General features: G+C 41.3%; 1 protein-coding gene across 1 annotated transcript in view; it reads left to right on the forward strand.

Moving 5' to 3' along the window:
- Positions 1–14,684, forward strand: part of DOCK5 (dedicator of cytokinesis 5) — a 125,275-nt gene that overhangs the window by 92,699 nt on the left and 17,892 nt on the right. The window contains exons 29-40 of the mRNA XM_090053693.1: positions 1,974–2,068; positions 2,989–3,067; positions 4,916–5,016; positions 5,419–5,477; positions 6,057–6,211; positions 7,790–7,875; positions 8,663–8,819; positions 9,570–9,610; positions 9,723–9,813; positions 10,945–11,064; positions 12,025–12,114; positions 12,987–13,091. Of these exons, the coding sequence (XP_089909819.1) occupies positions 1,974–2,068; positions 2,989–3,067; positions 4,916–5,016; positions 5,419–5,477; positions 6,057–6,211; positions 7,790–7,875; positions 8,663–8,819; positions 9,570–9,610; positions 9,723–9,813; positions 10,945–11,064; positions 12,025–12,114; positions 12,987–13,091 (1,179 nt within the window). The remainder of the gene's footprint in view (positions 1–1,973; positions 2,069–2,988; positions 3,068–4,915; positions 5,017–5,418; positions 5,478–6,056; positions 6,212–7,789; positions 7,876–8,662; positions 8,820–9,569; positions 9,611–9,722; positions 9,814–10,944; positions 11,065–12,024; positions 12,115–12,986; positions 13,092–14,684) is intronic.

The raw sequence follows: 14,684 nt of genomic DNA on the forward strand, positions 1-14,684 counted from the left end.
CCTTTGCACAAAACTTTGTGGTGTGACTCTTCTACCCAAACACAACTTTTTATTTTTTTTTATTTTTTTTTCCCCTGACATTTACTGTCAAACTTAGTCCGGTATTCTTATTTGGAACATGGGATTAGCTAGAGGGTGCAGTTGGTTGTCTCTGCATTTGTTATGTCAGAATCTCTTGTGTGCTTGTCTGGGTGCATTTTGTGCTTTCAAGGTTGGATATAAATAATCGCATCTGATCTGTTGAGCAATATGGCCATCTACAGGACAGACACATTTTTGTCATGTAAACTTCTAAACTGAAAGCTACTCAGCTAGATAGTAGATGGAGAGTAGTCAGCAACTAAGTCTTGAATTAGTTTGTGATTTTGAGAGAATTCTTGCAAAATATTCATTTGAATAAGCAAAATCATGTAAAAAAAAAAAAAAGTGGAATAGCCTTATCAAAAGTGTCAGTGGAGTAATTTTTGTCAAGGTCAATTAGAAACATTTTTTTTTCTTTGGGACAAGACTGTAAGGGCAGCAAAACTGATAGAAAAGTTTTAAGAACAGCCTTATGGTGTCAGTGAATCCCCAATTCAGGAAAGCATTCCTCTTCAGGAAGGGAATTTAGTCACATTTGTCATAATGTGACTTCAGCACTGGGTAAAGGTAAGCTTGTGATTTAAGTGTTTTACTAAAATGGAGCAACATAATCTTGTGTTGCTTGTTTGCTCCCTGGCTCTGCTCCTTCTGAATTAACTGTTACGTACAGCTTGTGCCCAGAGACAAACCAGGAAAGCAAATTGGCTTGAATACGTTTTAAAGAGAGACTAACCTAAAATTTAAATTTGGATTCTAAGTTTTATTGACCCTAGCATCTATAGAAGTATGTCCATGAATTTATTTAACAAACAATACCAAAGGAAACACTGTTTTATGTTCTTTCTCAGACAATTTAAATAATCATTCCCTTGTGATATCTTCAGCTCAGACATTGCAACATTGCTGCTTGAGTTATTGTAGTTATGAGAGAATTCTGGGCTGCAAGGTGGCCCATGTCAAGCTGAAACCTTTCCATCATTCCCTGATTTAATAAGGCCTAAAGGCATTCCTACTGAGGCAGTACTAATATCTATTTTTTTCACTGCATCACTGTTACCTGCCTGCTCTTTGGAGCATGCTGCTTAGTTCAGCAGCAATTGCTTTTTTTGTTGTTGGTGGTGACCTTTGTAGAACAGTGACTTCTCAGGTGCCCTTCATTAGTACTTGAATGCTACCTACTCAGAACAGAAGAGAATCATCCACCCTTGACACTTTGCAAAGTGAAGTTTGTCCTTAGTCCAACTTGTTGTATTTAAATAGATCCCACTCTTCAACCTGCAACTTGGCATTTGTGCCTTGTGTAGGCTAGTACTTAAGATGTGATGGCTATAAATGGAACAGTTTAGCATGGGTTAATAGTGTCTTGCCCTATCTGGACTAGATACTTGAAACTGAACATGTGCTCATTAATACATTCTAATATTCTTCTAAATTGTAGGCTAGACAAGACATGCATTAATGGGGAACAACAAAGCCCTTTCTAGTTCTGTGTACAAGATAATTCAGTAGCCGTATGCTGGTTTCCCCTTCATGTATTTGGAGAGAAGCACTAGGGCAGAAGTCCTTGAACTCTCGTTTTGCTTTTAAATGGTTGTGGTCCTTATGCATTAGGGTGCCCCCACAATAAAGTCTAGCTTCCAACAAAAAGAACAGATTTAATTAAATGAAGGGTATAGATTTGCTGGGGGACTAGTTTTTCCTTTTGTGGTTGAATGGATGAGATGTCAAAAATAATTTAATTAAAGTGAGAGAGCCCACAGTAAATTATTCTTCTCAAAAGCACAGAATATTGATCAGTAATCAACAAAGTCTGACATTGTACATCCTCCTGTATTTCCATGGGATTACTGACCAGTTTCTTGTATCCCTCCATGCTATATTTTTTTCTGCAGGACTTCCTCATGGAAACCTTCATTATGTTTAAGGATCTGATTGAAAAGAATGTCTATGCAAATGACTGGATGGTCATGAACATGATGCAGAGCAGGTAAATGGTTTGTACCTGTAACCACTGTTACTTGAAGGTTTTTACGACTGCTTCAGAACTGTATCAGCTCATGATGAGGGCGATTTTTTTTGTTTGTTTGTTTTGGTTTGGTTTGGTTTTTTTGCACCAGCACTGCTGCCAGTCATTTGAATATTCAGGGTTATCTTCCTCAAAAGGTTCGGGCTGACGTAAGTTAGGTTTGATTCAGTGTCTAGTAGTGGACTGTTTCGGAAGATTTGTCAACCTGCAAACTCTGTTGTCTTTCTGAGGAAGTCTATGCTAAAATATGGAGTCTTTTGTGAAGAGATGTTGTGTCTCTCCCAGAGTTGCTGGTGTACATCTAAGAAGCCCCTTTACTTTAAATGCGAAGGAAGTGCTCCTGCAATTAACTGGAAAAAATAAAACAAAGCTGGATAAAAGAGAATGCTTTAGGAGTGCTTGTGTTAGCCTGGGTGGGATTTAGAACGGTCAGTTTTATTTTTCTCTTTTGTTACAGGCTTCTTAAAAGACCTTGGGTGAGGAACTTAGCCTCTCTGCCTCAGTTCCACATCTGTAAAAGGATGTTACATGGAGACATTTGCTGTTGTTCCGATAGTGCTGTAACGATGGCCATAAGTAGCATAGATAGATGGACCTCCAGTGAATACACTGTGTGGGATGCTGCTGCTTTGACCTGAAGACTAGATAACCAAATAGATCCTAGATCAGGGTTTCTTCTGTTTAGAAGCAGACATGTACCTTTCCCTCAGTGCCTCTGGATGGAAGGGGAGATGAAATAGAAGGAATGAGCTGAAAGAGCTTCACTTCTTGATGTCACTTATTCTTGGCTTCTGCAAGCTTACAGAGAAGCAGCAGTAAATCTAGGCCTGTGCTGTTTCTTCCTCCATGAGTAACTCCACATGTGGCGTTTTACTTTCCAGGGTTTTCCTTCGAGCTGTGAACCAATTTACATCTGTACTCAACCGATTCTTCCTGGACCAGGCAAACTTCGAACTTCAGGTAATGATTAAATTAGACTTAGATTATTCTGAACTCTGTGGTTGTGAGGAACTCCTGATGCATGATGGGTTCAACATGCAGTGATGAGACACTTGTATCGATACGGGCAAGGATGTGTTACTATGTCCACTTGGCAGAAAACAGCAAACTAGGCGTTAATGGGAAATTTGTAACCTGAAGTGGTGTTTGGAATTCATGAACCGTTACTGCACTATGGAGGATGTTCTCCAATCAGCCCACAAGCATAATATACTAATAACTCGGCTAAAATAGGAGCTGTGAGTGAAACATGTTCTTACTGCCTGTGTTTCTGTAAGTTGTCTTTAGTTTATTTGCACTTGGAAGAGTTTTAGCACTAAAAATTCTCATGTTCAGTGGCTACAGAATTGCAGTTGGTTTCAGGTGACCTATTCTATTCTCAACTCTGTTGGAGACTCCCTGCATGACTGTAAGGAAAGTCCTTTCAGTGCTATCATAGAATCAGTGAGTGGGAAGGAACCTAGACAGATCATCTAGTCCAACCCCCTGCCATGGGCAGGAAGGAGCACTGGGGGTGGCAGGGGTCACAAGACCCCAGCCAGGTGCCTGTCCAGTCTCCTCTTGAAGATGTCCAGGGAAGGTGAGAGCACCACCTCTCTGGGGAGCCTATTCCAGGCTCTGGCCACCCTTACCGTGAAGTAGTTCTTCCTAATATCTAACCTAAACCTATCCCCCTCAGCTTGTGGCCATTGTTCCTGGTGACCCCAAGGGGGGCCCTGGTGAACAGACTTTCCCCGAGTCCCTGCTGCTGGCCCCTGATAAGGTTGTAGGCAGCCACAAGATCCCCGCACCCCCCCCAGTCTCCTCTTGTGGAGACTGAAGCGATTCGGGTCCCTCAGCCTCTCCTCATAAGGCTGGCCACGGAGGCCCTCAACCATACGAGTGGCCTCCTCTGGACCCTCTCCAGGTTCTCCACATCCCTCTTGAAGTGGGGCGCCCAGAACTGGACACAGTACTCCAGCTGCGGCCTGACCAGCACCACGTAAAGGGGGAGCAAGACCTCTCTGGACTGGTTAGTGATGCCCCTGTTGATGCAGGACAAGGTGCGGTTGGCTCTGCCAACTGCTTCGTCACACTGGCAACTCATATTCATCCTGGAGTCGATTCTGACTCCAGATCCCTCTCTGCCTCTGTCCCTCTTTGCATCTCAGTCTTCTGTTAGTAATATGGGCGTATGGTAATATTTCCTTGCTTTCACTGCAGTGCTGTGAGGATTTTAAAGCAATTATGTTACAGAAATGGAAAACTTTATATTTGTAATATTCCTAGTACCTAGGTAATTAAACAGTCCCTCATGGTACAGCACGTTGAACAAAGGACAGAAAGCTGGATCTTGTCGCAAAGAGGCAACAAGTGGATACAGGCACAGGAGAGCACAAGGAAATAGGGAAACGTAAACTGCTCAACAACAAATTACAGGAAACCAGCTGCCTTAACTGTTGGCAGTCTTTTCCCTTCTTAAGGGCATTAGAATAGAGGAGAATTTTAAGGAGAGATTTGACCCATGTAGGTAAGTCTTGAGGCCTTAGCATTTTTAAATGGATCAGGCAAAAATGAACAGAGCTTTATGGGCTGATTTGGTAGCTCTTATTCTATGTTTACTTCCATTGATGACCTCCTCTCATCTCCCCCTCCCATCCAGCCCCCTTTGTGGTGAGGAATTTTTGGGTCATTTTACCCCATTTGTTGTAACTGTGTTTCCTTATATGTCTGACTGGGAGTCTCCAGCAAAGGGGACTATAGTCTGTAGTGCTGCATGTTGCTCTTCTATTTTATATTTTCCTCACTTTAACTATTTCTTTTCCACAGCTCTGGAACAGTTATTTCCACTTGGCAGTAGCTTTTCTCACTCATGAATCCCTCCAGCTAGAGAACTTCTCACAAGCCAAACGCAACAAAATTATCAAGAAGTAAGTTTGAAGTTAATTGTACTCAGTCATTGTTGCTTTTAGAAAAGAAATAGCTAAGAACATCCCACAGAATCTGAAGCTGAACTCTGTTCCTGGCCAGGTAATGATACAGCCACACAATGGGCTATGCATGTTTATGTTGGTTCATTTTAAAAGAAAGAAATCATTATAGAAAAAGCTGTACTACTGCAGGGTCTGAGATAGGAGGGTAGTTGTAGCCTTAGTTCCCAACATTATTAGATTAAATGCTTCCCCAGCCATAATGCAGGAAGAACAAATTAAAACCACCAAGTACAAGGTCAGGCTAATAGATTCTATGGCTGGGCTGTTAAATTTCCCTGACAGCTTTGCAAAGTGCATTTCAAAGCATGTGGGCTTTTCGTCTTTCTTTTTTCTTTCTAGATATGGGGACATGAGGAAGGAACTTGGCTTCAGAATAAGGGATATGTGGTACAACCTAGGTGAGTTCCATATACATACAATGACTCTTACTTTACCTCTGAAACTGCATTTAAATTTTTTTCTCCGAAACCTGACTTGTGTTTGGAGTTTGGAGTTATCCCAACCGTGCAGGTCATATATCCATACAAAGGATCCTTTCTTTTTTTTCTGGAAGCAGACTTGTCTTAGGCTCTCCTTGGAAGTCCAAAACATTGCATTACTGTTATCAGTTGTATGTCAATCCAAACTTTTATTCACGAGTTCACATAGAGATCTTTCCAAAGTGTTATGGCATGTGAAAATCAAAAATGGGACTTGCAAAAGTGTGTCAGTGATTTAGGAGTGCATGTGGCATTGATTGTTGACTATATTTTTTAGAATCCTCTTATGAATTTGACTGAATATTTAGAGCTAGAATGCAAAAAAGTTGCAACCAAATTGTTGTCACCCATGCAGAGAACTCCTATATTGTTTGCCTGAACCACCTTGTGATTACCTTGACATGACTGATATAGCTGTGGATGCAACCGTTTCACAGCGTCTTCAAGCACTTGCCTTTCGTTAATTGGAGGCTGTGTCTAACCTTGTCTCTTCCATAGGCCCTCATAAGATCAAGTTCATCCCATCGATGGTAGGTCCAATCCTGGAGGTAACCCTTACTCCGGAACCAGAGCTGCGGAAGGCGACTATCCCCATTTTCTTCGACATGATGCAATGCGAGTTCAACTTTAGTGGGAACAGAAACTTCCATATGGTAAGGGACCCTGGACTCATCAGGGCAGATGTTTCATGACATGCTTTCTTTCCTGTTTGCCAAAAATAACTTTTAAAAGCCTTTATGCACATGTAACATGGAGCACTCTGGGATGCTTTTTCATTGCACTTGGAACAGGAACAGAGCCAGGGCTCTTGGGTTTTCTTTCTTGGTTGTGCTATTCAGCCTCCTTGGCTTAGTCAATTCACTTCTCTGTTCCTGGGTGTCTACATGTGTGAGCGGATACTTCATAAACTGATGTTAACTGTCCACATTTATTGTAGTAATAGTTCTCATAAGGCAGGCTTTTTTAACTAAAAATATCAAGTTGCTGTCATGCAAATTGGTTGAGAATGAAGTCTCCCACTTCAGATTAGTAATAATTCATAGCCTTGGCCTCCTTAATTTGAGAATCACAATACCTCAGCAAGTACCAGTCTCCCCATTTTATTGAATTAAGAAGGGTGGCAGTGAGATGTGAAGCAACTTGCCTGAGGCTACATGATGGGCAGAGTTGGGAATAAAACCTGGGTCTCCAACTCCCAGTCTTATGCTAATTTCACTGGACCTTTTAGTTTATTGCTAGTCAGAAAACACTGGTAGGGAAAGAAGAGAAAGAAGGCCCTTATTTTGTCCACGGTTATCTTTTCAGCTGTAACGATTGTTAGTCGGGGCTTCTCTTCCAGTTTGCCTCATGGGACACTAGCCATTAGCATCTCAGCTGGCAGGCAGGGGACACTTTAGTTATGCTGCAGACATTCTTCTCCCTGGAGATGGTAGGAATCATTCATCCAGGAGGCAGCTGCCTTGACATTCTGTATTTCAGAGGAGACTGTTGTCAAATGTGACGCACATCTCCCTGAGCACTGTAGGCATGTCAGTCCTTCCCCAGTTAGACCTCAGCTCAAATATTCAAAGGGGTGTCGTTTCCTACAGGGTCAGTGGTCTTATGGCCTTATCTGCCCCAGGATTTCCTAGAACTGCTGAAAATCTTAAGAAGTGCTTAAATACCATGGGATCTTGGAACGCAAACATTTGATCCTGGTGGTAATTGAGTTCTAGCTGTATAAACACCTGGGTATTGTGGGGCAAGGGTGCCTAAACCTCTGCAGGTTTGTTGTCATCGCTTGAAGCATGAATGAAACTGTTTACTCAGGGTCCCTCCTGTGTACATGCACACAAGATTAGCCTCTTCAGCAACCCTTTCTGCGTCAAGACGTTCCTCTCAACATCGTATTTAACAGCAACCTCACTGAGTGCTTTGCTCTCCTTTGAGAGCACTGAATGGGGAGACATTTTGTTAGGATCAGGGAGATGTATCCCAGTGGGTCAATTTCTTGTGCCTATGAAACGGAAGAACAACTACTCAGATTTCCATGTTCCTTCCCTGTCATCTTTGTTTCTGTTTCATTATTTTTCCTCTTCTAAAATAATAGAAGCATCGATGCTTTAGCTCGCTTATTGAGATCAGTGCCTGATGCTGGTGTAGTTCGGGAATACCTGGTACAGATATGCCATGGATACATTTCGTGCTGTAGGAATTTAATTCTAATTTGGGTTTATTTTTTGCTGCCTTAGTTTGAAAATGAGCTGATAACCAGACTGGACCAAGAAGTTGAAGGGGGTCGAGGGGATGAGCAGTACAAGGTTTTGCTGGAGAAACTGTAAGTGTCGAAAACAGAGATGGCATGCCATTGTCCCCAGAGGACCATGCTAGAATCATAGAAAGTTAGGGTTGTAAGGGACCTCAGCAAGTCATCTAGTCCAACCCCCTGCTCAAGACAGCACCATCCCCAACTAGAACATCCCAGTCAAAGCTTTGCCTAGCTGAGTCTCAGAAGCTTCCAAGGATGGAGATTCCACCACCTCTCTGGGTAACCTGTTCCAGTGTCTTAATTCTTCCTAATATCTAACCTAAACTTCCCTTGCTGCAACTTGAGACCATTGCTCTTTGTTCTGTCAACTGCCACCACTGAGAACAGTCTAGCTCTAGTGGAGTGCATCGCAGCATCCCCCTTTGTTTGCTGCATCTGGTATCAAGTGCATGCCAGTTCACTTGGTGTGTCTATTGGTTTCCCACCAGTAGAGGGTGGGGTGACAGGTGGATGAATAATGTATCACACAACAAGTCACATTGTGTGATGAATATATCGCACAATGGGTCAGCGAGAAAGATGAGAATAGAACTCAGGTATTGGTGAAATGTACTTTGATTTGATAACTACCAGCTTAATGTGAATAACAGGTGTTTGTGGACACTATGCACTCTGTTCTCTTCTAGCTGATAGGTTTCTGATGAACAGGGCGGGGAAGCTTGGACACCTCTGTTAACAAAGATGCATGCAACTCCATTAAGATACTTTTTAGTAGAAGTACGGTTCAGAACCTTAACTGAATCTCTCTGTCCTTCTCTTTCTCTCTCGTTTTTACCTCTCTCTGATACGCCTACAGCCTGCTGGAACACTGCCGAAAGCATAAGTATCTGTCAAGTTCTGGAGAGGTGTTTGCTTTACTAGTTAGTAGTCTGTTGGAAAACCTATTGGACTACAGGACCATTATGAACGATGGAAGTAAAGAGAACCGCATGAGCTGTACTGTCAATGTTCTGGTATGGAGAAGGGCTGTGATATCAGTTTATTGGTTTATTTTGTGCAATTCAGAATGAATGTGGCAGGCTTAGCACACCATAAAAAATATTTATTCCTGAATAAGCAGGATTTTCAGAAACGCTCAGTACTAAATTTACTCTTCCTCTGTAAAGGTTAGTAAGAATGGTAAAACAGGCTTCCCTAGTAGTTAGATTAATACAGAGCATATCTGAAAATCCTATCCTAAACCTTGATTTGTTTCCACTAGAAGATATCTTAGCTAGTCCTGTGTGAACAACTCTGAGCAAAGTGCAACAGTCCCAATGGAAGTATTTGCTAAAAAATGCAATGTGGGAAGGGTTGTGCAATACTGTGAAGGGTCTCCCACCTACCTGTCTGTCTCACCTATTGTCTCCCATCACCTCTGATCCTCACTGCCAGGCGTTTGCCTTTCCACAGACGTGCTTTATGCATATTGGCTTCTATTCCATCCAGGAGAACACAGAACATTAGGCTCTCCCTGTGACTTAAGACGGGTGTTTGTGCCTGAAAGCTCGCAGAGAATATTTTCCCCAACTTTTCAGTTGGTTTAATAAAAGATATCACATTGACCCAAAGAACCTTGTCTGAAAGGTATGATTTACTTGAGTATGGTGGTAAGGAAGGGGACATAAGTAGCTAAGATGGTTAGATAAGTTGCCTGCTCAGTCTGCCTGCCTATATATTGACAGGTTTTTTTACATTAGAGTGATTTGTTATTTTCTTGGCAGAATTTTTATAAGGAGAAGAAACGAGAGGACATATATCTCAGGTAAACCATTTCATTTAGTAAAGTCATTTTATTTTTCTTGGGTCTCATTTATGTCAAGTTCAGGGACTTGCATCTCAAATCTCTGCTGACTTTTTTTTTTTAATTTATCCAGGTATTTGTATAAACTCCGGGACTTGCACAGAGACTGTGAGAACTTCACAGAAGCTGCAAACACTCTCCTTCTCCATGCAGAGCTTCTCCAGGTGACTCATGAAAGGCAATTTTGGTTTATTTTGCAAGGTTTGGGGGAATTTTAACTTGGAGAAGGAAGGAAAAAGATGAACAGTGTAAAACTCATGCCACTAAAGACTTGCAAGATCAAAACAGGGGTGCAAAGAATAGGTAATGTGCTATGTGTTTCAAACTCAGCCATGGCATAAATCAGCACTAAGTTGTGTGTGTGTGTACTATTAGCAAACACTCGTACAACCACACATACATAAATACATGCATGCATACCAGTGCCGAATTTCTTTCCTGGACTGTTGAGGGCGGTGTAGGAGTAGAAAAAGGGAATTGGAGCAGAGTGCTTATTCGCAAGTGTTCCTGTGAATTGTATTGCTGTGAAGTCTTGTTTTCCCAATTCATTTTATGAATTTGGATTTTGTACTTATAAATATGCAGCAGTTTAATTGGACTTGTTCAAATGTGGAAACTGTTACTTGGATTTAGGAATTGCTTATTTCAGTTTGGTTTAAACTTGCTTCTTATTGACTTGCATGGAAAAATTCCAGGTTTGAACTGAAGGAAGAGCATCTGTGTAGTCCTTTTCTTTGATCAGTTTACATTATCAAGAACCAAAGTGCAAAGTACAGCTTTGCAGGCAGACAGATTGCTACAGCCATTTTGTACTACAACCAAATGCCACTTGTCTCTAAAAGTCTCACAATTCTGCTACTTTTGCTTGCTCCGCATACACTTTTAACATGTAAGCAAAGAGTTGCACCAGCTTAGCTCAAGTGTTATTTCAAGCTGGTTTACTTAAGCCACTCTTGTCTATGTAAATCTGTCAGATATTACTTCAGCATGTCAGTAAATTTGTACATGCAAGATAAGCTACTGTATCAGGTTTCAGATTGATTGATTTAAATATGCCAGTGCCAAAGGTACACTAGTTAAATTGACTTTTTTAAAAACTGATGCAAGTTAAACTGATGGTGCATCTGTGGGTAAGTTTCTACCTGTTTTCAGACCATTTATGCTTGTAGTATAACTTACATTTGCCCGTGTATCACTGCTGATTTGGCTCAGATAAATCCACCCAAGAGTTAAACTGTAGTTTGTTGAGTGCATCTTAGGTGTTTTCAGTTGTCTGTTTTTTTTTCTTTTCGTAGTGGTCTGATAAGCCATGTGCCCACTACCTGCTGCAGAAGGACAGCTATTATGTCTACTCACAACAAGAACTCAAGGAAAAACTCTACCAGGAAATTATCTCTTATTTTGACAAGGGCAAGGTCAGTCGCTCCATGCAGTTTGAATGGGCTTTGACAGAACACGGGTAAATAATTTGAACGGGTGAATTCAGTTAGCAGAAGCTGGATTTCAAAGAAGGGCAAAGGTGGTATCACAGTAGAGCCTTTGTATCAATCAGTGAAAAGTTATAGGTTGGGACTGTCAAGAAAGCTTTTGAATTTCAGCAAGAACCTAGGAGGCATATGATTTCTTCTCTCCAGGTCTCAATCTCCTATGAAGCCTGATAGGGAAACTGAGGCACAAAGAGAGGAAATTGCCTGTGCAAGGTCCAAGAGTATCAGTGTTGCCACTAGGAATATTGACAGTGGCCCTTTGTTAATCATCGTGGGTTCATCTGCACCTGAAATTAACATGACTCAATAAACTCCAGAGGTGTTTGAGCTGGAGTCTGCTGCTCCCAAGTGCAGCATCTACACATGTGCCTGGGACAGCAGCAGTTTTTGCTGGGGAAGAACAGCCCGGGGCTGCCAGCGGGCTTGGCAGGTCAGCCCCATGCTATGGGTGGTGGCACGGGGTGGCAGAGATGCTAACTGGGGCATGAGGGTGCTGAAGTGTGGGGCCATGTGGAAGACAGCCACCTGCACTTTAGCACTTTCCTGCCCCAGGCAGCCCCTGTCACTGTCCACATGTGCATTTTGTCACACTTAATTACTCCACCAGTCGCACTTAATTACTTACAGTAGAGTTAATTTACTGCACCCTAATCCTGCCAGATGTGTAAACACTTTACTGGGGAGCTAATTAGTCAACTCCGCAGAAAAGCGCACATGTAGATGTACCCTCTGAGATCTACAGATGAAAATGTATCGTCATAATCATAAGAAAGCCATGTTTAATAAAGAACTACCCAAATTAAAGTTAGCTGACAGTTTCTGTGGTAAAAAAATGGCTATAGCAATCATTCATTTCTGTCGTTGTTACTTTGTTTCTCTTACCTGCAGATGTGGGAGAAAGCAATCCAGCTAAGCAAAGAATTGGCCAACATGTATGAGGACCAAGTATTTGATTATCAGGGGCTTGGTCATCTTTTGGTAAGACGCTTGTTTTGTTTGGGATGCTGCATATCAAGTAGTTCAGGCCCAACATATTTGTCATTTATTTAAGCAATACATATTTTTGCAAAGCTTAATATTAGGGGAATATTTTTATACTTATTTCAAGTTTTAGTTTAGTTATTAGCATAGCAAAGCTGAAAATATAATTTCAATCATAAAGATGTTTCTTCGTTCTAAATAGTACTCTGATATATTTAGCACTTATCAGACTTGTTTGTCTGTGTTTTCTACACCTGTAGAAGAATTTCAATGCGTCTTGCTGAATGATTCACATATTGTTACTTGTATTGTGATCGCAGTTGAGTGTTCCAGTCCTAAACCCAGGACCCTTTTCTGCTGAATGCTTTATAAACATAGAATAGAAGGTGGTCAGTGCTCCAAGGAGCTTATTGGATTTTATAACTGCAAAAACGCATCCTGTCTTGCTATTCTTTCATCTGCCCCACTGCATTCCTGCCAGTCTGTGATGTTTGTTACCATTTGCATTTGGTCAGCTTCTTATTGTTTTTGCTTTTTTATTTTTCATAAAATTAGTGGAATTATCCTGAAATCAGAGAAACTACAGCACTGTTTACATGTTTTGAGAGCTAAGAAGGAAAACTGACTTGGTGACTCACCCCAGTCCTAGTGTCCACCATCCAGTGAAAGTGAAGTATAAAATTAAGCGCACACAATAAACTGCAAAAATTAAATTAATATATTGTATAAACAGTCATAAGAAACATTTTTATAGATGTTACCATAGCACAGAGGAAGTAAACAACATTGTAAATATGAGTTTTGGCCTGGCAGTGTCCCAGTGAACTCAGAAATGAAACATTGAGGGTTTTTCATTCTTTTTCTTCTAGAAAAAACGAGCTACTTTTTATGAGAATATTATAAAGGCAATGAGACCTCAACCAGAATATTTTGCTGTTGGCTACTACGGACAGGGTTTCCCTTCCTTCCTTCGGGTAAGAATCTTCCAAACACCTGGGATGCTGTAGTGATGGGTGCTACAAGGGATACTAGGGATTGAAGTGCCAGATATTTCTAAGATATTTGGGTACCAAATTTCTATTAATGTGGATGGTGTTTGAGTATCTAAATAATTTTGCTATTTAAAAATCTAAATAATTTTAAATAGCGTAACAATTTCAGCCTAAATGCATACTTTCTCATTTATGTTAAAATGAAGGGGCTGTGGTGGATTGCAGCTGTATGATGAAGTTATCCAAGTATTCTTATACGGATGTGGAGGAAATGCTGTGCAAGCTTATCTGCACACAGCAATTTCTTCACAAGTAGGGTTAGGGTATTTGTCACAGGGTTGGTTTTCTTTGCAAAAGGATCAACCCAATCTGAGTATGGGTCATAACTGTTTGAGAAGAGTTAATGAGGTTCAGTCCCACCCAGATACCCCAAACCAAAGACTCTTTCTACTCAAGGTTCCTGTTAGCTGGCTGAATTTTACTGGTGAAAGCACCCAGCATGAGTCACATGGGTAGGAAGCAGCATGTTAGAAATGTTTCCAACCTGTGTGTATTAAAAGGGGAAAATGTGCATTTCCAATTGGAGTGGTTTTGAAGGTGCAGATCCTACAAGGAAGCCGAGTTTAGTCGTACCAATTATCTCAGGGTTTGGGGACTGGAATGCCACATGGAATTGATAATGGAAGACTTTCAACTGGTAGGTCAGCCCTTTGAGTCCATGCCATTGAACAGAAGTCACCCCTTGTGCAGAATGAATTGGTCTCGCTCCAATAATATGTCCACATTGCAAAACTATCATTATGTTTGCCCACATTTTTAGCAGTCCCTGCAAAAGGGCCAGCAATGGCATGGACAGTGGAGCTACATCTTCATTCTGAACCTTGGATGGGTCTGGGAAAGATTGGGGAGCCTACCCTGTGTACAGTCTGTACTAGATTTCACTTAACTGAAGAAAAAATATATCTCCAGTGAAGTCCTCTGTAACTCCATAGCTGTGTCAGAGGTTCTTTTTAGATTGGCATCCCTTTATTTGAAATCAAGACTGTAAGCCCATTTAACTTACTTGTGATATGTATTTTCTTGATAAGTTGACAGAGAATACTTGACCTGTAAGGCTAAGGATGTGGAAAGCATTTTCTTTGCTTTGCATGGTGGTTTTCAGTACCTTGCACCCCTTTCATGGCCTTTCAGAGTTCTACCCCAAGTGTCACATCCCTCAAGGCTGAAAAGATGAACCTCTGCTATGTAACAGGTCAGACTGAATAATCTGAGTGGTTTCTCTGGCCTTAAACTTACGAATTTAGCACCTTAGCTTCCCATAGCTCACTGTACACAGCAGGCTTGATACAGTGCCTCTTCCCAGCACAAGTTGGTGACCTGACAGTGTTTTCAGTGAATAGTTTGTGTTGGCTCACCACTGCAAGGTCTTGTTTCCGATTTCCATATAGAGTCTTACCACTTAGTTATTGAAAGGTTCACAACATGTGTTTAATATTTTTGTGTGAAATTACTAGATAACTTGAGTAAACCTAATGATACTTCTTATGACAAAATATAGGCTGGGAAAAGGTCACT

Source organism: Crocodylus siamensis, chromosome 6 (genome assembly GCF_052110815.1).
Source record: "Crocodylus siamensis isolate JL-2025a chromosome 6, ASM5211081v1, whole genome shotgun sequence".
NCBI lineage: Eukaryota > Metazoa > Chordata > Crocodylia > Crocodylidae > Crocodylus > Crocodylus siamensis.